Below are 24,018 nucleotides of genomic sequence, written 5' to 3'. Positions count from 1 at the left end.
CCTGATCCTCAAGTTCAAAGAAAAAGGAAGAAATGGAAAAGTGTCTAGGACCTCAGTAAAACAAGATGAGAGGTCTGTAGAAAGATAATTATCTATTGCCTTTGTCTCATGAAAATAATGCAGATAGAATGGAGTCAAGGGCTGGGGTCTAATCCAAAATCTTCATTTACCTTGCATCAAGCAAGGCTTCTGGGCCAGCTTGTATGAACTTCAGGCCCTGATGATTCCCCTACAACCCTGGTCCATCTCCATCGAAACACACTCTCCCCCTCCTAAAGCAGTTCTTCCAAGAGCTACTTTATTTTCCTTCCAGACACACTGTACTGTTGCCTGGCTGGCTCTCGCTATGGTCCATGCTGGATACTTTCCTGATTCTTGAGATCTGGGAGGTTTTGCTGTCTTTGGCTTATAAAGTGCAAGGGAAAAAATTCGTCACCCAAACCTTTCCACCCAGTATCACTCCCAATAAATAAGCCTTTCTATTTTGACCTCAGAGAGATGTCAACGGTGATGCAAAAGGGATGTTGTCTGTAGCCTTGGCCTTTAATCCCCATGCAGCACATTAATTGCATTCCTCAAACCTAAGGAGGAACCTCCACTAGCTGCATCTGATGCAGTATGTATGAGCAAACTGCTCTGACCGAGAAGTTAATAAGCAGAAGGAACCAACTGTGCAGCTGATTTACCAGTTGGGACTTTGAGCTGAAGAAAAGGGTAACCTGGGCAAAGCAGAAAACTGGAGAGCCGGACAGCATCAGGAACCACAACGTAACACCCAAGTGATCCAGAGCAAACAGACCCCTGTCTTCTTTAACTCTCATGCTTGGCTGGTACCTGCTGTCTGGACTTCTCACTATGATGTAGTCTCTAAAAGCAGTCAAATCTGAGTCACTAGATCCTCAGGTAGGAAAAGCCACCTTTGACCTTTCACTTATTTGTACTTGAACATCCCTATGAGTTTTGCCTCGTGGACCTGCTGACTGTGAGCTGCCTTGTTCAGATCTAGCCTGCAGTGACCAGTACTGGGGCCTCAGCACATTCATAATATGGGCTTAGATGTGGTGCAATTTTGCTGCTTTTGAATAGCTGCCTTCTCAGCAGCATGCAAACTGCTCTTGAGTCAGATCCACCCAGTCATGACTCTGCATGGCATACAACACAAAAGAGTCATCGGAGGATCCTGAAATCAGTTGGCCACTAGAAAAAGATGCTCTAGCAACTGTCTACTGCATTAGAATAGCTGTTCACAAGTGGCACTTACCTAGCATCCCTTTGTTTGAACTGGATAAGCACATATCCTTCTCAGCACTGGGAAGAACAAATCCAACCACAAACACTTCCACCCCATCTGCCATCAGTGCCAACCCTAAAACAAAGAAGAGGGTCCACTGGAAGCGTCCGTGGCCACACTCCTCAATGATGTTCTCATACTGGTGAGCAAGTTGCTCCTCGTCCTCCATCCTCTCTGCCATAAGATCAGCACGGTCTCTGTACTCATCAGCCACAGCAGGAGCTCGCTTCTTCTGCTTTTCTTTAATGTCATCTGGGTGTGGGATCCCTTGGTACTCTCCCTCATAGACCTCATCATCTTCATCATGACCTTCTGTAACGTCACTCTGAGCATCTTCTTCCTGAGCGGGCTCATCCCCGCCACGGTAGTAGCCATCATTGGGCGCATACCCTTCGTAGTTACCATCCTGGTACCTGTAGTCATCTGAGACTTGGTTTGCCTCCCTGCCCCCTTGATAGAGGTTTGTGTTTTTATATCCATCCTCCATTCTGAATGGAGATTTCTGAATGCTCTAGATCACTGCGTGTAGATACTATAATATCTATATTGATTTGTGCAATTTCTGGTATTGGTTACTTGAACATATCTTCTCTATGTTCTTTGCAACTGATGGGATACACAGTTTCCCAGGCTCAGAAGGAGAATTACTATATAAAGTTTCTCGTTGACAGTCTCACACAGTTTTTGATAATGCTTCACTTTTCAGCTGTCATTTGTGACTTGCTGGCTTCTTCTGTGCTTTGGGTAGGAAGAGCTGCAGTCTGGTGAATAGCAAGGGAACAGCAAATTGCACAGCCAGGCAGCTAGAAGGATTTGACAGGTTTTTTCTGATTCATTGTGGCGGTGAAGGTCACGTCCTGAGAAGGAGGAAACAATAGCAATGAGAAAGCAATAAGTTTGCGAGCACACATGCATTGAGATATAACGCCCTGTGTTTTGAATACATGCTTTTCCATTGCAAAAAAAATGGCAACAAAGTGTTTGAGGAATGTTTTTGCATCATCAAAACTCAAAAGCATTAAAACTTACCAAGCAGGAACCTAAAGCAGAATGTAATGTGTGGTCCCAATTTCTGTCATTCCCAAAGTCCTGCCTCCCACATGTGGTCCTGGTTTCTACAGGGGGCAGAACTGTACTGGGCTGGGTTGCGGGAATTGTCAGGTTGTTAAATGTGTTTCTGTCCATCTACCCAGAACACACTTATCCCTGGTACCTACAGCTGGCTAACATCATCATGACACAAACTATGAGCTTGGTTTTCTTTTTCATCCAGATCTCAAACTTAATTTTATTTAACAGCTTCTTTTTTTCCCTAGTGTCTCTCCGTCTGTATGACAGATGTACAACTAGCACGCAGTGTCTGCCAAGATAAAGTCACTGAAAGTCACACCAAGCTCTGTTCTTCCCATATCTAACCATCAACGAAGGATGATTTTCACAGAGAGCAAAAAACAAAGCTAATATAGAATCACTGCTCTCTGCAGGGAAAACCAAGGGAATCCAAGTCACATCTAAACGTATTCTCATTTTGGACACCTGGTTTCCATTATTTTTCAAGTGGTTTTCAGCCAGCTGGCTCTCCAGTGTTCCTCTGCATTTGTTGCTGCATGCAGCTGTAGACAAGGAGTTTGAAAAGAGACTCACGTGGGAAACTGAGCAGTCACGCTGAAGGAGCCAGCACAGCGTAGGCATGCACAAAATGTGGACTTAGCTTCAAGCTTTGAGTTACTTGCCTAAATAAAGTGTAAATGAGCTATGAAATGACATGGGCAGGCACATGTCTGTGTGTATGTGGGCGTCACACAGTCAGTGGACCTATGGAAGTGTACACAAATGCACACACTGTAAATACCGGTGCTACCTCTGCACTTCAGCATCTTATTTGGCAGACAGTATGGCTTTAAACAACATGCAGATAAAATTACTTTAGAGGAGAAATTCAGTAGAAGCACTCTTACAAAATGCTCAGAAGGGCATCACTCCTGCAAATGCTTTTGTGGCAGCCCAGCTGCCAGGATAAGGGAAGAGCAGAGGCTGGACTTCTTTGCCTGGAGTCATGGCCGTGCCTTGCCTATGCTGCTCATGGGAACTGCCCCAAGAAGCTTCATAAAAGCTTCTCCTGCATATTGATTTAGCTACCTGTATATTTATGGCACATAATTATGACACAGCCTCTGCAGGCCCTGCCAGAGCATCCTCCTTTTCTCTGATCCCTCTTGCCATTTGTCACTGCATTCAACGTGTTTCCGCTTCTCTTTCTTTATGCTGAATCACACAATACATTTGGCATGAAGTTAGAAAGGCAGCAGGGCATTCTTCCAGAGCTGAGAGAGAGCGATCAATAAAGTAAAAAAAAAAATAAATATCCTAAAGACACTCTGATCAGGTTAGAAAGATCAGGAGATACAGTGCAGGCACCAGTAGAGAGAAGTATTTGCATCCCCAGTAGAGGTGTTACTGTGCAGGGGAGCCATCAGAAGTACCTGAGTGGGTTCTACAGCTCTTGTTTCAGTGCTGGAGTGTCACTGATGATGGTTAAAAAATCCAAGAGTACTTTGGAGTCTCAGAACCTCCCAGTCTTGAAGCAACTTTCCTGATTACACAAAGACTTGTGTCATGACTGCACATCATGTTCTCCAAGGCAGTAAAAATGTAGTTCCACAGACATATTTTCTTTTGAACAAGCTAGGGAAAGAGCCTTTCTTTAAAAAGAAAAAACAAAACAAAAAAAAGAAGAAGAAAAAGAAAGAATAATATGTGCTAAGGAACATTAGGCCTTGCTTTGGAAGTCTTTAAATATCACGTGTTGGCAGGTCATGTTTCAAAGCGACCAGAAAGGTTGGAGCAGGACATAGTGACCTCTCCGTGTTTGTCCCTCCCTGGTTGCTACAGAAGTGCATTGAAAACTCATCTCAGGAAATGAAATAATAATAAAATTGATGATCAATAACAGTTAACCGATCAGATTGAGGGTCTCCACAGACCCTACCCCTAGCCTGACACCTACTTTTCCAAAAGGTAAAAGTATGCTCTTGAAGAGCAAGTGCTGGAAATCTTTTCGTTCTCTGTTAAAAAGCTGCCAAGGATGGAAGCTGGGCTCTTTGTCTCCCACAATAACAGGAACAAAGAAGATCACAAACATAGAAAATACCTATTGAAGCATCCCTGATTGTTCTTTTGCTGGTACACATGTTTTTATTTACTGTATGGGTTCACTTACTTCTTGGGCCGCGTGGGAAACAATGGCGTGAGCTGACAAGTGTCATAGACCAGTGAGAGCCACCTGTGTCAGGAAGAGGGTGTAATTCAGAAAAAAAAAAAAAAGGTCATGGCAAATAATAGCCACTGGGTTCCCATCCAGTTTGTAGGATGGATATTTTCTGGGATCACCCTAGAAGGGGCAGTGCTCAGAAGCAGGCTGTAACTTAGGACTCTTGAATACATTACTTTGACACTTCATACTACGCATTTCCTTTCGTTGCCACATATGCACAGGCTGATTCACTCTAGACCTGATTCTTTAACACCCTTTCACTCAAGCTGAGCTGCACTCACTCATATTAGCAGCCCCATTTAGCATTTAGATGTGAAATCATGACTTCTCATAAAGATTGCAGACTTGGATCGCTATAATTACCCTTCACAGTGATGCATGAGAGCTTGAGACAAATATACACATCACACCGAGCCTATTCTAGCGAGGTGGGGGCCAGTCTCTTCTCCCAAGTAAGAAGCAACAGGACAAGAGGAAACAGCCTCATGTTGTCCCCGGGAACGTTTGGATTGGGTGTCAGGAAAAATGTCTTCACTCAAAGGATAGTCAAGCACTGGGACAGGCTGCCCAGGGAGGTGGTGGAGTCACCATCCCTGGAGGTGTTTAAAAGGTTGTAGATGCGGTGCTTAGGGACATGGTTTAGTGGTGGCCTTGGCAGGGTTAATGGTTGGACTCAATGATCTCAAAGATCTTTTCCAACATAAATGGTTTTATAATTCTATTACAGCTTTGGGCCCTTTTAAACTGGCAGCTACCTTGCTGAGACATGCAAGCAAGACAAACGTGCAGCAGGTTTAAGGCTCCATAAGGCAGGAGTCTGCAGGGGAGGGAGCGGCAGAGCCAGGGAAGCCTCATCCTGGGCCGCCCCAAAGTAGCCCATTAAACTGAGCTTTGGGCACAGAAACATCTTATACCTGGGAATACAGTTTCTTTCTGCTTCTTGTAATTCTCCATAGCACAGTACTTATTCCTCAATACATTATCTTGCTTTTTCCCCCCTCTGAGTAATTTTTGCACTACAGCTTTTCCTCTATATTCTGCTTAAACGTCTTTCCTCACCAGTCTAGCTCATCAGTTACCTTGATGCTAGCAAGCATCCTTCACTTAGTCCTGTGTCTTGCACATTTGTTTTATTTATACATTTATCTAATAGCAACTCTTTAATACACACTATTCACCCTGCAGTTTTCTAGCACTCTTTAGCTCTTTACTCAGCTCAGACGTTGCATACTTAGCCAGCAATTCAGCCTTTTGAGCTCTGAAACTTAAAATAGTAACCTAAAGTCTGGGATATACTCGTAATAGAGATGGTATCTACTCTAGGAAAAGGAACCTTTAAGTAGAGAGCTTAACACCTGCTTTTGCCCCTGTGAAAGGGCATATAAGGGAGGTGCCCGGCAGGCTCAGGTGATGAACTGTCAGCTGAAGGGCGGCAGAGCTTGGAGGGGATGCACAGAGGGGTGAGTGCCTTGCACTACATGGAGAGCCCAGGGTTTGCTGGAGAGCTCAGCTCCTGCAGAGAACAGACCTTATGGCAAATTAGTAAGCAGGGCAGTTATGGAGAGGTGATTTCTGATGAAATGTTTTGAACCTTGGGGCTTGATGGAGTTTCTGGAAAAGTAAAGAGAGTAAGGTTGTTGCTCTGCAGGAGCCAGAGCTGAAGGGAGCTGTGGGTGCATGTGTATATGCAGTAGGGAGAGGGGCAAGGCGATGAGCTGACTTCCAGATCCTTCTCTTTGACTTTGCATGCTCAGTAAAGGGAAAACACTCAAAGACAACAGCTGAAGGGAGAGGTTATGTGAATGCTAAGGATAAGGAGCAGTACAGGGACACTATAAGAATGCTTTCAAGTGATCTTTAGCATTCACAGAATAATCCATGTAAAACAGATGGCAAAGAGGTTTAATATTATGCCTGAAGGACAAGTCCTCTAGCAAAACATCCTCACTCCCAGAGCTGCTTTCTGCTGGCAGTAACGGGAAGATGCCCAGATCCTACAGTGACCATAAGGACACTCTGCAGTCACATAGCTGACTCTAAAAAAAATCCTGAGAGGAAATTTTCCCCACTGAAAGAAGAAAGGAAAGGTGTGGATAGTTTTTGTGAGTTTCCAACCCCAGACTTTTAGTGAGGATGCAATTAATGAATGCATCTGTACACACGAAGGACCAGATTTTTTAGATGCTTAACAACTCACTGCTCCCAGGGGAGCCGTATCCTGGATTTCAGGCAGCCAGCAATTGCATAAATATTATTAGACAGACTGAGTACTGTAGCAGTGTCTGATCACCGTGTTGCTAGATGGAGGTACAGTGCTGCAGTGCCTGAGACACAGCTCTGTGCTGCATCCCCGGGTCCATCCCTTGGCTTTTTGGCTTCCTCTGGGGTGAATTGCAGATCAATCACTCAACCCCCTTGCAGCTGTAGCTATATGAATAGATGGCAATTTATATCCTCAAAAGCCTAAATAAACCAGAAATTGGAGAAAAGAGGCCCCTGTGCTCCCTGCTTCACAGCTGAGCCTTTTTTTAAACCAAGAAAACTGCTATTTTCCCTCAGGAGAGTTTTGAAACTTCCTGTCTTTCCAACCAGTATAAATAATAATAATAATTTTTAAAATTAAAAAAAAATAATTAATTTACAACTCCATAAGTCACAAAAATAATACTTTCACATCAAGTCGGTTTAAAATGTTTCATCTTTTATGGTAAAAGGTTGCCCTTTTCATTGGCACAAAAAAAAAGGCAGGTGCATGGAGAGCTCTTTCTAACTGAACAACAAACATTTAATTTAGGAAATGCCAGTGTGTCAGTTGCTTGATCCATTTTTTATTAGAAACGTTTGTTGATACTGTATTTTTTTCATCTAAAAAATTCAGGTTTTCAAAAACTGGCATTTTCTTATCAACAAAAATTGCATCAGAAACTCTCCAATTTTACTGTGGGTATGATGTCTAGGGTGCATGTTTAAGAAGGCAATATAAACAAATATAATATAGGAAAAGCAATCTCGCTAGTTATATGCGTATGACTAAAAGTATCTGACTTCTGTGCCATGAGGCAGAAAAGAGCTCTGGTTATTCTTCTTTTGCTACCATTAACCTTGCTGCTGCAGCCACACAATTCAACATCCAGAAGAGAGATGAGCAGTACCATCATTTTCCTGGACAGATGGCAAGGCTGGGTTCTTGGCAAGGATCCTGCAGAGGGAAAAGCAGCAGGATTTGGAGAGAATATATGTGTGAGCGAAGGTAGAAAAGGGAAATGAGGGGGCTTCTGCTGCAGAGAGGTAGAAACCAAGTGAAATAGGAAGTCAAAGAGCCAGAACGGGGATTAATGGTCCAAACTGTGCTCAGGATAAAAGGGGAAATAGCCAGGGAAGGATGGAAGCCCTGACATATTGATCCACAAACTGCAGGGAAAAAAAAGTGATACCTACTGCTTAATAATAGCAGCTCTCGCCTTCATATCTAAGGATTATAAACCTATCTCAGGCCATCTCTGTTAGAGCTCAGCCCTAATCCTTACTGATTCTTGCTTGACTTTTTGCAATTCTGTTTCGCTGCCAAAGTAATAAACAGACAGGGACAAAAGTCTCAGAGCATAGGATTCTGAAACACTTTTGGAAGAAGTTAGCTGTGGGGATCATCACTCAGTCAAAAAAAAAAAAAAAAAAAAAAAGGACTGCTATTTAACAGTGTGATTGTATCAAAATAGGTCACATCTCTTGCAGGTCTTCAGCAGTCACTTTCCTTACTTTGCCTTTCCATCAAATATCCTAATCAGTTGGTGTTGATGCAAAATGAGTCCCTGGGGAATTTCCAGTAGGATGTTCTCAGGTCTGAACACTGGCCAGTAAATCAGTGTGATTTAATCAGCTGAAGACCTGGTCTCTTTTTGAAATATAGATCAGTCCTTGGGATGCGAGTTTATGTATGATTGCAGACAGGTAAGGGAGCACTATATACACACTAGGAAAAAAAAACCCCAAACCTGATTCCTCCCATTCCTTCTCCAGTCTCACAAGACTGGAAGTAATATTTGCCCTTGCGATTAATGTCCAAAAGAAACTATGGTCATCAGTCATTCTTGAGGGAGGAGTATATCACAGTCCCAGGCTGGAAACCCCTTGCACCTGGAGGAACGTCAGCTCCAGATGTAATTTCTTAGTTCTTTTTTCTGCACTTGTTCAGAAAAATCAAGGCACATATGTGAGTTTTCTAATTTTCTTAATCAGTGACGTGGTAGCTGGAAGCAAAAAGAAGCTTCTTTGTCAGCAAAGACACCACGATTATGTGGTGAGCATGCCAATATATGGTTTTAAAGTGTAAAGTTATGTGTTAATGGCTACAATAATCAACTGTGGCTGCAGAGACTACCAGGAGGCTATCCGGGTCTGGACAACATGAGATTTAAAAATCCAAGTCTGTAGCAGAGCCTACCTTAACAAGAGTTTGCTTTGAACTCTGGATGAAGAGGTGTCTTTCGTTGTGACTTCAGAGAGGAGCGCTGCGTTAAGTGAAAACTAAGGATAAAAACAAGTTTCTCCTGAGACTCTTTTTTTTATTATTAAGAAGTTATTTGATAGGTATGTAACACATGTTCAAAAACTCTCCATGGAGCTTATTAAGCAAGCTATCTGTGCCACTGATTCTGTATTGGTAGCTGCGAGTGAAATGAAGAGCAAGATATTTGAAAGTCATTGACTTGAAATCGTCTGGTTGAAAGAACTGACTTTCAGCAGTACAGGGATGGCACCTAATGATCGCTGCCCTGCAGCACAGGCAGGACACGTAGGGCAAAAGTTCAGTGTAAAAATCATCGATTTGCTCTAAAATGCTGCCGAGGTCTCTGGGACAGGACTCATTTATTCACCTTTCTCATGCGGCAGATCGGAAGAAAATTGGTGCTGATGCAGTCAGGATATATTGAGATATGAAGGGAAAAGAAAGCTGAAGCAATTTAGTGCGTTACCAGCAGATCAGATTAATTATTTAACAGAGAAAACATTTTAGTTCAAACCCCTCTGCTACAGAGTCTACTGAACTTAAATCGTTTTACAGTTTCTGGATAATTTCCATTGATCTGTGGTGGGTTTTACGCATTTCTGTGTAGGTGCAGACTGTGTATGTTTTCTTCCACCACAACAAAACACCTACTGTGTAATCTGGTCCTGGAGTCCTGCATTACTTTGCTACAGCAGCACATTGCTCTGTGAAGAGAAGCTCTAATGTTTGGAGATGAGGCGTGTGCAATAGCTCACCAATCTGCAGGCGGAGCTGGCCGTGGTATGAGCACGAACGGTTCCGATGTGTTTGATGGAGCTGTCCTGATTTCTGTTGAGTAAGCATCTGGGTGTCCTGCCCTAATGCCATTACGCTTTTTCATACTAGCCCATCCTGAGCACGCTGGGGGAGATTTCTCGTTCCCAGCACTAAAATGCCATTGCCTTATGTGGTGGTGACTTTCACAGCAAAGAGGTTGTGGGCTGAATTTAATGTGCAATCCACCACATTATGCTATGAACTAAGGGACAGAAAGTCCCCCAGACTGTTAAAGGGAGGTTATATCTTAAACCCTGATACTCTATCGGTGCAGATGCGTTAAAGGTCATATCTAAGGCACTATGTGCTGCCACAAGCTGGCACAGTGAGCGTGTAGTGGATGAAACAAGGAACAAGCATCAGTCAAGCAGAATAAACAGCTTTTCTGAAGTTAAGGATGCAGGCTAGCAAGCTGGGTGTTCGTGAGATATAAAGGGGAATGTTTAACAGTAGGAGTTGGAAAGCAATGGCTTAGCAGCACAAAGCTATATAAGGAGGGACAGACTTCACATTCGGATCCCAGAGAAAGGCCATAAAAGGTCAATTTGACAAGCTGAATATGGATAATGAGTTGAGACAGATGGTATAAGAGTATGGTAGCTAATAAATAATGAACAGACTTGCTTCAAGGAGCAAAAGCAGGGAGAAATCACAGCTGAGAGCTTACTCAGAAGGGAGGTGGTGAAGGGGAAAAGAACAAAACCATGGAGGATGGAGGAGAATCACAGCAGGAGGACTGGTGGGAGAGGATTGTCTGGTTTCAAGTGACAGTTTGCTGGAGATGATAATTTACCCAAAGAAAACTTAGAAGTGCATATGCCTGAACTGGAATTTGGCCATCTTATTGAGATTAACAGTCTTTTAGCTGAGAAAATACCAAGGGTCTCTAAACTTTTTCCTGGGTTTCTATTCCCTCTTCTCCTCCTCTCTGACTATCACAGCACCTAAGCAGCCTGCAGTGCTCACTGTTTCCGTGAAAAGCTGGGAAAAGTTCTTAGGTTTGTTTCACACATCCTGACCCAAGATGGTCTGAAACTTCATCTGAGCACTGAAATGGAAGTGCTGAGCACTGTGTCCCATACCCCCGTGGCAGCTGCAGACCAGTAAGCTACGGCCTCCTTCCAGTCTTCACACCCAGCTATCTTTGTCATGGTGACTAAGATAAAAGCGAGCGTTGCTGCCCCGCAAATCTTTTCCTAATGTGGAGCAGAGGCACAAACCCTGACCCAGATACCAAGGAATACTCAGAGATGTGCCAATGTAGATGTAAATCAAGAAGCTTTCCCAAGATCACTGAGGGAAGCCATATCAGTGCCAAACATCCAGCACATGTTTCTGCTATGTCCTTGTCTTTTTCAATATCATAGAGAGCTAGAGTCTTAGAGGCTTTACTGCTTATTAATAAACCATCCTCTCTAACAGCTTTGCACCTGGCAGTATAAACCAATAGGTAATTTAGTGTTGATTCAGAAACAACGGTGCCCTGGTGCCCTTTAATAAGTTTGAGCATTTCTATGTGTGTTTGCCCTTGGACAGCTTATTAGGTCTAACCTTACCAGGCTTGGAGGCCCTGACAAGCTCTGAGAGATAAGTGTAAGCAATAACCTTGGAAATAAACTGCCTGCAATTCAGCAAACTGTGCCTGTGTCAGACAGCAAACATGCCTGATTAACTATGAACCGCTTAGCTTATTGGCAAGGATGTGCCTCTAGCTACAAAGGGGACTTTTATTTCATCACACTTGCAACCTGTGTTATTAAATAACAAGCCACTTAATTAACTAATTCATTAATGCATGCCTGTGATGAATAGATTTGCTCCAGTGACGGTCATGAAAGTAGACACAACCCAGAGTGATTTCTAAATACTGCTTTCTTCCAGAAAGGATTTTATTTGAGCAAGTATCTTTACTAAATACCTCATTCTTTCTTCTGCGTCTGGCTAATAGTGCAGTGTTGAGGTCTGCTGCGTGTGTTCATCATCCCCAGCACTCCCTGCTTTTGTCCTTCCCTACTTTCTGCCTTGCTGAAGCCTGAAGCTCCCCCTCTCCTTTGGCTCCATGCAGTCAAGGTGTCTTTAGTGTGTTGTGCCACAAAACCCCTCTTTTCCCAGAGTTAACGTGCTGCTGCGGCCAGGATGCAGTGTCTCATCATCTCGTGTCTCAAATGGGCAATGACTGCAGTGTCTGAGGGACTGAAAAGCATTGTCCGTTATTGTCCGTGACCACCTTCCCATTGCTGGGGGGACCAACAAACCTGCCCACAAACTGGAGACAGACAAACCATTTACTGCGCTTCACAGCAGCCCTTGCAGGGTTATTGTCACCTGTTTTCCACCATAGTATCAGAGTCTGTTAAGAAAGGGCTGTAGCAGAAACTTTTCCAGAGGCTGAGAGATCTCCCTGCTCGGAACCATTCCTGCTATTGGGAACAGCTTTTTCCCAGCTCAGGATGCTCAGGCATCAGTCCCCGCTTGCCAGCTCCAGGGAAATGTACCAAGGTACTGGCCATGCCAGAATTCAGGCTCATTCCAAGAAATCCCCTGTGCTGCAGCCTGTCACAGCCAACCTTATGTTTCCTCCATGCTCCTTAACAGGTTTGAAACTTATGTTTCCCTTTGGAGCTGTTCAAAAATCAAGTCTGAGGAGCGCAGCTACTATGATGCTAAGAGTGGAATCAAACAGGAAGGGTGGTTCTCAAACTAAACTCATCCTCTTTCTTTTTTGCGTGAACGCTCCATTACAATTGTTTTGAGACCACAAGAGCTTTCAAAATTGCAAATACACTGTTCATTATGCACCTTGCCTGTGGAGAAATAAAAGTGCAAGCAGCAGCAGATTTAAAGAGGTGTTGACTCTGAGGTTCCTTTCAAGGTTATGTAGCAGGGAAAACACTGGAGCTGTTGCTTTTGCTTCATCCATTTTCATAGCATTTTGATTAGTTTGACCATTTTTTGAATATGAAACACTACTGAGGAGAGCTGAAGTTTGTAACATTTATGATAATTCAACAGATTCCATTATTTGATTGTCAAATTCACTAGTGCATCACATGTATCACTGCAGCACAAACAAAACATACCCACAAAGTGATGTTTTCTTCTGGATGAAGGCAATTTGCAAAGCCTGTCTTAGCTGGGAGACTCTATCTTGAATATCTCAGATTCCCAGATCTTTGAAGAACCTGCTTTTGAAACAAGCATCTTACAGAAAAGCACAAAAATAGATATTTTTTTTTTTTATTGACTAGATGCATAAACTAAAATTATCATAGGGCCTGGAATATGTTGGCACTGTCTTAACAGTAACATAAGACCTCACATATAGCAACACTACATTTATACTCATATTTTATACCCATATGGAGACATGCAACTCAAAAGAGCCCCTGGCAGGTTTTTTGTGCTGTACAGCAGAAGAGGAGTGTGGCTAATTCAAGCACACGTGGTGGGGCCCCTAACATTATGGGAAGGTGGGTTGCTGGGCAGTGGTTTTTCCCAAGCATCCCATACTCTTTTCTTGTCCCTGCAGGAGTCTTTAGCATGGATATTTGCCACAGCAGCTCATTTATGCAGAGCCTTAAGCTTGGGCAGTATCTTGACAGTGCAAAGTCATGTGGTTCTCAGCTGTGCCATGGGTCACCTACTGTCTCACAGCCTGCTGAAATGAGGTTCGTGCCTCTGATCAATAGGGGAGGAGGAAACCACTGAAACAAGGCGCAGATGCTGCAGGAGCCAAAGAATGCGCAATAGCAACCACAGAGCGTGAGATACAGCAAAGGAGGTAGGACAAGGCACGGGGTGGGAGGGTGGAGGTCAGCAAGGAAAGGAGAGGAGAAGGCATAACAGTAGCTGGAGTCCCCAGCCTTGGAAAGTAATGTTGCCTTGAGACAGTAAAAGGGGAGGTGGGGAAGGAAATTAGGCATTCCACTTCACAGCGGTGAGAAGGCTGTGTCTTTGCCTCCCAAACAGCCTAATAAATTCCTGTGTTCAGGTTGGACATTAATGATGAAAAAGCATCATCTCCCCAAATTAATAGCTACAATACATCATCAAGGTATAGCATCATAGCTCATGTGTACACAGAGAAAAAATCCTCAAAATCACCTGTCGAGGCAGAAGATGGATTTAGTTATTATTTATTGCTTTGTGTGACTCATGCTTGTGGGTAGGGGTGCGACAGTACAGATGGGAGTTACAGTCAAATTGCCATCAGGGTAATTTATGCCAGGAGAGTTGAATTCAGGCTACTTCTGGTTATGTTTTACCTGTAATTTTTCTGTAAAATATGAAAAGGGTAAGAAAACGGTTTGAAAAATGCATGCTTGTGCAGCTATTTGTCAGGACTCAGACAGGTTTGGTTAGAGAAAAGATGGCTTAATGTCTTGGGCAGCATCAAGAACTCTGTACGGATTTGTATTGCCACAAATGGCTCAATTAACCTTAGAGATGACATTTAGTTACTCTTAGGTTTAGTTCCTTGTCTGCAAAATAGCTGTAATAAGTTACTTTATTTACCTATCACAGACTGTGCAGGGAAGACACATATATAACTGAAAAGTGAATCTTGTAACCACTAATGGAGAGCTTAAATGTTCAGCTTTCTGGACTTCAGATTGTCCTTGCCAAAACTGTGACCTTGAAATTATCCTCACAAGGACAGAGTCTCCTATGAATGACCTCCAATGTGCTGTGTCTAACCAAAATCAAGAATACTTCCAGCCTGTTCCATAGTGGTCCTCCCACTCTTCTTATTTCAGCTCTACCCAAAGAGACATGCTAAAGACACTAATAGTCATCAGACACTCTTAAAAACGGAAAGGCAATGGAAAGGGATCCTGAAACTCTGGCATCCTCATGCAGGGAAGCTGCTCTGGCATTCCCAGGGGGAGGGCAGGTACCCTGTGACCCAGGGACTGCTCCTCATTGTCCCTGGTCTAAGCATGCTCCTTCCTGCAGATGCTGAAATGAAGGGAATCCCCCCACCCTCTCCCAAAGCCCAGCCTCTTTGACCCAGCCTGCCAAGGGGCTGTATAGCAGAAATTCCAGCTGCAATCTTGCTGGAAATGAGTTTAATGGAGGAATTTGACTTTTAGCAAGATTCACATACTGAGAAACTCAGCATCTTCCTCCCTGCTGGGAGCTGGGGACAGAGTGTATCCCACTGCTACTGTCACCATGTGCCCTTGTGCATGTCACCAACAGACAGGACTCAAGGCTATGCCTCTTCAGCAGCTGTCTGCTCCCACACAGTTGGCTGGCCTCCACTTCTCCTTAGCTTGCTCGCAAAAACGTTATTTGGCACCGGGACGCCTTCTATCCTTCATGCCTCTCTAAACCTCAGCTGGAGCATGGCTCTTTATGTCAGCCGGCGTATTGTGGGATTGCGGTGGGCAGCTGCACTTGGCCCCATCTGAGGATTTCATCTGTCAGCATGTTATTATCCAGCTTCCAGTCCACGTCCTGACACGCTGAGACCAAACCTTGCCAGGCTCCTCAGGGCCACTTTGACTGCCCGTCCTTTTGACTGTCAGTTTGATAGTCTTGAGATTTAGGAGAGCTGGCCGTGCTCTCTGTGCTGCAGAGTCAGGCACAACAGGCCTTAAAGAGCATGTAAAGTTGCTCTTGAAAAGCATGCTAGGGACTGCCTGCCAGGATTTGGGCTTCAAGTACACCTGTTGCAAACTGTCCCCACAGCAGCATCCCTCCACCTGGCTTCTGGTGAGCAGATGAGTGGGATCAGAGAGCACGGGCTTTCCTCTAGCTCCTGCTTTCCCCAGTACTCATAGGGGAACTCCTGAATTTGGCAGAGTCTGCAGCCCGGTGCAGCCTGAAATGTGTTGATCGCACTTACTCCTACTGCTGGTACTGTTTATCCCCACCTCGCTTCAGAGATCACGTCCTGCACTGCTGCGCAGAGCTCTGTTGTCGTTCCTCCCTTCAACCCCAAGTCAGTTGGCAACGCTCCTGTGAGACGCCTTCTCGGGACCGGGTGAAGTCACCCACTGGTGGACGGCACTGGTGGCCTAAGTGGCTTCCAGATCAGCAGGCACCTGAGCCCTCCGTTGGGTGGAAGGGAAGAGCAGGTTGGTGAGGGGTCACCTGGCAGTATCTGCCTGCCTTACGCCTTGTGTGAGCTCGGTTTTCAAGCAATGCTCTGGGACGTGAAAAGTATTTCTTGCAACAGGGAAGAAAAGGAAAAAAAATCAGTCTCTTTGTCCTAAAAACGTAAATGAGAGGGACTTGCAGTCTCATAATAGGAGACAAAGGGACATTCAGGGAATTTGAAAGGCAAGAGGCTGAAATCCTGCACAAGGAAAGCCCTACCTACACAGTCACCTGTGGGGCTCCTGGGAATAAAAGGCAAGGTCTTGGCAGCACTGAAAGCAGAGACTAGATGTATGTAAGGGAAAGGAAAACATGAGTTCCATTTGAGTTTCTACAACCTTCTTTTCTACTGGGAGAAATAAGTTTTTCCTCTGCAAGACATCTGCAAGACATCAGGTAAACATCAAGAGAACTTTACGCTGGTGTAGGCTACTCTGTAACTATCCACTGAGGAGCTTCTTACATGTATTTACTGGTGCCCACTGTGAGAGAGGGGATCCGAGGCTAGAGGGTTCCCTGGGTGGTCGATCCTGGGAAGCAGTAACAAGGCGGCTGTGAAGTGGCTTTCCCTTGACCGGCTACATTGGGACTGTTTACACAGAAATGACACCAGAAGATAGTGTTATCACAGCAAATGGCTTCTGCTCCCGAGGGGGAGGACAGAAGTACGGTCTATCACACCCTGAATAAATCCAAGATAAAATAAATTCAAGACTTTTGCTAGGAGCAGGAATCCTGGATAATATACGGGAGAAGGCAGGCAAGAAATGGAGTGTGAGAGCAAGTGTCCTCCAGGTGATGAGCCTGGGGGGATTAGCTGGCACATTTCAAGGGGATACCAAATACTTCAAGGCAGATCATGCTGGTGCCTCTTCAGGGGAAAGAGGGTAGAATATCCCAGGTGAAGAAAGTAGCAAGAAGGAGGTGATGTTAAAAGTTATTTATCAAAGCGTAACATCAGACTTACTTGATGGGTAGCCGGGGAATGGCCCGCGGGTGGCGGGTGGATATCAAGGCTTTCATCTTACCCAGACGGGCTAGGGAGAAAGACGAATGCAAAATTTGCTGGTGGTTGAAAAATCTTTGTGGTTACCCAGGAATAAGCAGCGAGAGCACCGAAGCCCACGGTGCCAAGCCTGCAGTAACAGATCCTGTCACTGCAAGCTAATCAGGAGCAAGAGCTGACCAGTTGATCCCTTGCTTGCCTGAGATCCCTGGAGAGCAGTGACAGCAGGAAGACAACTAGGGACCTATGATTAACACATCAGGTTTGGACATTTTATATAGAAAGCGCTCTCTCTGCAACAGAAATTTTTGTAGGGCTCTGTGTGACTGCTCTCTCTGCCTCTATTTCCCGTTTTGGGAGTGGGATAGAGTGCTGTCTGCCTCCCAGGTATGCTGTGGGATACCTGGGGACAGAAGCAGGCAATGCTGTATCTCAGCTGGACGAGGGCAGCCAAAAGGCTGTTGCTTGGGAAAACCGGTACTCTTGTGCTGTAGAGGAGGTGGGTTTTCAGGGCTGTAGAGCTGGTGCTTCGCCTGAGCACTAAATTCACTCGTTAACTTTCTCCTGCAAGGCGCAGATATGAGGAATCCAGGTAATGAATATGGAATGAGGACAGCTCTGAGTCTCTACAGTTCCTGCGTGCGTGAGAACCACAAACGGATCTACTGATGGGTGCAGAGCTGTGAGCAAAAGGCATTGACGTGCCTGTTGTGTTTTACGCTCGGTGCTGGAAGAGGGCCAAGCTTCTGCTCAACGGTAAATGGGTTTGCTGCTGCAATTGGGATGAGATGGGGTTTAAAACTGGTCTGTGGAAGGATCTTTTATTTCCGAATAGAATACATTTCTCACTTCCCTGTAGAGAAGCAGAGGATCGGACATGCCCCGGGCAGTGGAGGCTTCCACAGTTACTGATGAACTATGGCTGGGGCTGCATCCTGCCCAGACCTCCTCGCTTTGCAGCGCTGGCGCCAGACTGTCTCGGTTTTGACTGTGACAGAGTTAATTTTCTTCTCAGTAGCTGGTACTGTTCTGTGTTTTGGATTTTATATGAGAATAATGTTGATAGCACACTGGTTTTAGTTGTTACTAAGTAATGTTTATACTAAGTCAAGGACTTTTTCATTTCTCAGGCCGTGCAAGCGAGCAGGCTGGAGGGGCACAAGAAATCAGGAGAGGACATAGCCAGGACAGCTGACCCAACTAGCCAAAGGGATATTCCATACCACAGAATATCATGCTGGGTGTATAAATCGGGGGGAGTTGGCAGGGATCAGCCGATCGTTGCTCGACGTCCATCTGGGCATCAGTCGGCAGGCAATGAGCCATTGTGCTATGCATCACTGGGGTGTTTTTAGCCTTTTGGATTTTATTCCTTTCTCCCTCTCTCTCCTTATTACAATTGTTGTTGTTATTATTGTAATAATATTTTATTTTAATTACTGAATTGTTCTTATCTCAACCCATGAGTTTTACCTTTTCCCCTGAATCTCCTCCCTGTCACTCTGGGGGTGAGTGGGGGTGACCCGGTGGCTGCTGGTGCTTAGTGCCCAGCTGGGGTTAAACCACAGCACAGAACTTCCTCCAGTGGAGGCACTCATGGGCCATGACTGCCTCAACATGACACGTGGATGCTCACAGCTCACTGCTTTCCATTGTCGTGCACTGCTGTACAAGTCTGTTCACCACCACGCAGGATCCAGGTACAATATTTTTTCCACAGGGCCAGAGAGCTAAAAAGAAGCCGACCCACAGTACACCTCCAAACTAACCCCAGCCAGATACACATCCTCCAGGTAAGGCATTTGGCCCATCATGGTTTTTTTGGTTTTAGTAAGACCATAACTTTTGTAAAAGTTGGTGTCTAAAAGCAGTGTCCGTCCTCTACGGAGTGCAGGTGACACCTTTCCCTGCTTCCTAAGTGTCACCCGCCCAGCTGTCCTCATGAGGATTCTCTTTCCAAGGCTGGTGGAGATCCAGGCTCTGCAGGAGGTCTCTGTTCAACACCAGCTGCACAGTGCCTGAATTTGGGGTACCAGAGCTTGATGCAAAGTAGAGAAGATTGCAGACATTTCCTGTTTGCAAGCGATGTGCCTGGAACTTTTACTGTGAGATGAGCAGGATTTTCTCTGGGAAGTAACTCCACCTGATCTCTTACAAATTAGTCTCCTCACTCGTTAGAAGCTGAGCAAATGTTTCTCTCCAGGGGGTCCCCGATCTGCTGCTCTGAGTCTGACTGGTACAAAGTCTGGGGGAACTCCCCTGTGGTCGGACGTGGGTGGCCAGCACAAATGTGCTCTTCAGCACAGTGACTGCAAAACATAGCAGGGCTTGGTGAACCCAAATTCATCCCAGATATTTGACCCAACATGATCCCAAGGGTGCCTCAGTGCGGTTCCTACAGACCAACAGCCACTTCTGCCCAGCTCATTCAGGGTACCCACCCCTCCCAGAGAGCCAGCCCAAGGTCCCACAGCCCCCAGCCCGGGCAGAGAATTTTTGCCTGACTTTTCTTTCTGCTTCTCTCACCTTGTGTGCTTTGCAGAAGGGAAGTGCTGCCTGTGGTCTCTGCAGCAAGGGGTTCCCCTGCAGCATGACATCATGCAGAGAGCTCCCTTGGCTCATGGACAGCTCTGATTTCTTCTGGTAGAGTAACCCTGGCTGCCAAGTGAAGGCAAAACTGCTGATCCTTCTGTACAGCACCCCCAGCACCTGCCCCCAGCCACAGATTAGATCCTTCTTAGAGCTGTTTTAACGCCAACCTGACAAATCATTTGCTGTGCTGCTACAGATGGTTGAGGCACGACTGACTTTCTCTGCTGGGAAGTGGCGAACCTTTCCTGCCCTTCCTGGCTCTGTCATTCTGGGTGATTTATTTTTTTTAGCACATTCAATATACTTTGGAGGAACTTGCTAGCCACATCGGCTCGTGCTGCTGGTCTATTCATCCCTGAGCTCTGGGATGCTGCTGAGCAGTATCTAATAGTTCAAAGGATTCTAAAAATCATCTGTGCTTTACCTGCTGTATGAGGCTGTGTGGAGAGAATATGGAGAATCCAAAGCAGCCCCCTGAGCTGATCGACTCAGAAGGGTAAGATCAGAGGATATTTAATTAGGTTCCTAATTACAGTGGTTATTAGCAGTCATAAAATCACCTGGGTTAAGATCGCAATGTGAACTGCAGATTTCAGAGATATGTACTGCATAGATAAACATTATTCCTTTGGCTTGATACCAACTGGAAGAACAGCAAGCTGCACTGTCAATGACTGAAGATTTCTGATGTGTGTCATTTGTTCTTTCCACAATAAAAGCAACATAAAGAAATCACAGAGTTGGATTCAAATACCAGCCAAGACCCACAGTGTTTCAGTTGTAAAGTAAATTTAAAATAAGAAAAAAAAAAAAGCACCATCGGAAAGCCCACATCTTACTTGAAGACACACAAACTTACCTCTATTTTCTGCATCCCTTCTAAAAATACAGCTCTGCTGATAGGAACAGGCATTGTTTCTTCCACATGATTCTGACTAAGAGAGCCCAGCAAATGGGGAATCTACTAGAAACAAGTGGAAAAACCTTGAATATTAAAAAAAAAAAAATCAGTCTGAAGCATTTTCTGCTCCTTGCTTGTCTGTTTCATCTAGGCAGATAAAGCAGGGAGAAAGGGTCAAAAAATGGTCTCATTTTATATGAAAAAAAGAGATGCTAATAAACTTTTCCTTCATATTAGTCAATATATTTTTTTCAAAATTCACTAGGTTTTCCCCAAGGATTCAGAATTCTGCAGTAGGTTCGATCATTTTCAGTGAAAAAAGACAAAAGGAAACATTTGCTTCCCGAGCATTTCTGATTCGTCCAGAACTGATCTTTTTCTTTTGAGAATAGAATGTTTGGATGAACGTTCTTTGACCAGAGGGAAGGAGCATGGTCTCTGAAGAGAGATGAGAAGCTTCTCTTTTACACTAATCCATTGGCTTCCTTGGACAGTGTAAATAGACCATCCATACTGTTCAGCTGGACCCAGCTGTGCTAAGAGCAGGGGAAGAGAAAAGGGATGGAAAAAACGCTCCAAATTCAACATCAATGCAAGAACAAGGAGAATGTCAACTGGCTGGGAAGACATTTCAACTGGGCATAAAAAGAAAGTTTCTAAGCAATCAAGGAGTCATAAAACCCCACCCTGTCTACTTCCCAAACAGAGCTGGCTACGTTTGCATGGGGAATATACCAGGGGAGCAAGCTGGAAAGCTGCATTGCTACTGATCTATTCCCAGTCACACCAGATGAGAGCTCAGCTTGGCCAGGTGCTGGGGCATTTGCAGCAGATGTGAAAGCCTGAAATGCAAATTGATGTCAAAGTTTAGGCAAAGCTTCCCAACAGCAATATTTCTGTGGCTGAAGGACAGGACCTCAAAGGGAAAGACAGAAACCTCATCACTGGAGTTCCTGAAAAAATCAAAGACAAACTGCTGGGAAGTATCCTGTGAGCATGAGCCCCGCGCTGACCGTACGGCTGATCCAGATGTAAGAGACCTTGCTTTAACCCTTCCATGAATTAAAAATGGAAAAGACAGCAGAGCATGGCTGGTAAGTTGGTAGTTATGGGCTACCACCTCGTGTAGGGTTTGAGGAGCAGCTTGTTTTCTACATCGGCCCAATGGCAGGTAGATTGAGAACCAGCTGGTGGCTCCTGCATGTGCCTGACTGCTGGCAGGCTCTGAAAGAGCATCCAAATGCCACCCAGCATTAAGGGGATAAGGCCAAGGCTGCCAGGGGAGGTAAATCCAGGGAGCTTCCTCTGTTTATGTGTTTTTTCTTGAGTCATTGCGGCTTTTGCAGTTGAGGAGCCATTCACTGCAGGCAGAGCAGAGTGCAGCAAGCCTCGGGGAGTGTCGGGACTCATGAAATATAGATAGGAGCTAGGCAGGCTCCTGGAGCTGGGTAAACACATGCATGGTAATTGGCTCTGTCTTCAGGCAAGAAATGTTTTGCATAAGGTTGGATGCAGAAAGGGCTTGTTCAGTAAACTTTGATATGCACATTTGACTCAGCAATTACTGAGGAGAAAAAAACAAAAACTCTCCTCTGTGTTCGGTAACTGAGCAGTAACTGAACAAGCAACTCCGTTTTTCACCCTTTCTCCCATTTCACTCCACCTTTCTTCCATCACCCACTCAGAAGATGTTATCTCCAATGCCCTTTAGAAAGCGCATCTGATGAAAGCAGACACAGCACAGGCGCAATATCCTGATCCAAACCATTTACAGTCTCCATAGCACCCCCAAAGAAAACATCTGTCTACCTGGAACCAGCCGGAAACGAAGAGTTGCTGATGCACAGATCCTGGCATGGAGACAAGCCAACGGCTAAATGGTTACTATTGTAAGGAACATTTGTTAACAGCTCTTTTCCAGCTGCAAGGACAGGCACTCTCACTGGGATGCTGAGTGCACACAAACCTGAATGGTCGTCTCCCTGTGAAATTACTAAAGGCTTCATGGATCCTATCTGTCCTTTGCACGTGAGCTGGATCCTGAGAGATCTCTGCCTTTATGTATGTGCTTTAACCGTGCATGGCTGGTCAGAGCAAGCATCTGCTTTTGCAACCACAGGAAAGGAATTATTTCTAGACACCTCTCAGGAGCCTCTCGTGCTTAACTAGATCTCCCTCGCTTGAAGCAAGCAAGATTCCCCTTCCTAGTGGGAAGATGAAACCTGAATGACCACCTCTGGCAAGGCAAAGACGATCCAGACATGAGCAAGCAGGGCCAGATGGATGCAAAATGAAGCCATGTAGGAAGACTCCGCACTGAAATTTCACATAGGTTGAATCTCATGATGGAACCTCACAGTGGAAATAGCCATAGCATCTCCTGCTCACTCATTTTGAAATGGATCTTGAAAAATATTTCTGCTAACAGGGGGGAATGAAATTCACCCCAATCCCACTCAGCTCCAAGCTGCATTTGTGGTCAAATTAGCAATGCTGTTTTGCCAGCATCCTATGTTCGGCCACTAATTAACTCAGCAGCCGCTGCCAGAGTTAATCAAGGAAGCAGCTCCATTATCTCCTGTACTCCCACAGGGTAGGGATCGACCAGCTGCCACCACCAGCCCACTGTAAAGACAGGGTGAGGAGCTGCTTGTTTTGCTGCCGTTGAAAGGCCACTGAGGCTCCCCGGCAGGGAGGTGGATGTCCCCGAGCCCAGCACTGTCCCTCCTGCAGTCGTCCCCCTGCGATAGCCTTTCCCATCCAAAAGAGAACCCTCCATGGTGAGGGCCTCCCATGCACTTTGAACTGAAAGAAAGGAGGAAAGAAAGCAAGGAAGAAACTGAACACCAGCTAGACTTGCTAATTGGAAGGAGACAAAAGTTGTCTCTTGTCATTCAGGTGCCACAGCCTCTGAGGGAGTTAAAGAGCTCGTTTTGGTGAGACAGCAGGTTGTGCACAGCAGGGCTCAGCTTCTGCCCCAGCTGCTGCCCTCACAAAGCATCAGAAGGGGAAAATACTCTTAGTCAGCCAGTCCTGGGCCAGGAGGATGCACAGGAGATCAAGACCCCTGGGAAACATCTGTTCTGAGCTGAACGGATTGCCTGGGAAGCCTTATTGCAACTTTTTGGGATTGGTGTTATTTCCCACTTGGTGTGGGACATAGATGTAACAGATCGTGTTTTCTTCCTTACATGCCACACGCTTCTGCTGAGCCACGTGGTCTCAGATGTTGTAAGCCTGCCAAAACCGTGGTATTGTTTCATAGCAGGTATGAGGAAGCAAAACCCAACAATGGTTAATTAAAGAATTACTATCAGTATGCATTTTACTGTACACTGTTTGGACATGGACATGGAAATTCTGGATGGTTTTTAATCAAATGTCACATCTAAATCTAGTAGGAATAAAAATCTGTTCCAGAATTTGATTTTTAAATGTCAAAGGAAATATTTTGTTTTGGAAGTCTTCCAGATGGAATACTTCCCAGTGCAAAGACAACTTTTTTATAACAATTGGGAAACAATAA

General features: G+C 45.1%; 1 protein-coding gene across 2 annotated transcripts in view; it reads right to left on the bottom strand.

Annotated features, from left to right (window-relative positions):
* Nucleotides 1-24,018, bottom strand: part of SV2B (synaptic vesicle glycoprotein 2B) — a 65,351-nt gene that overhangs the window by 25,763 nt on the left and 15,570 nt on the right. For both annotated transcript variants that reach the window (XM_055793753.1, XM_005242423.3), the window contains one exon: nt 1,262-2,148. In XM_055793753.1, coding sequence (XP_055649728.1) covers nt 1,262-1,778 — 517 coding nt within the window. In that variant the 5' untranslated portion in view covers nt 1,779-2,148. The remainder of the gene's footprint in view (nt 1-1,261; nt 2,149-24,018) is intronic.

This window comes from Falco peregrinus, chromosome 1 (genome assembly GCF_023634155.1).
Source record: "Falco peregrinus isolate bFalPer1 chromosome 1, bFalPer1.pri, whole genome shotgun sequence".
Taxonomy (NCBI): Eukaryota; Metazoa; Chordata; class Aves; order Falconiformes; family Falconidae; genus Falco; species Falco peregrinus.
This window is presented reverse-complemented; position numbering and strand designations above follow the sequence as displayed.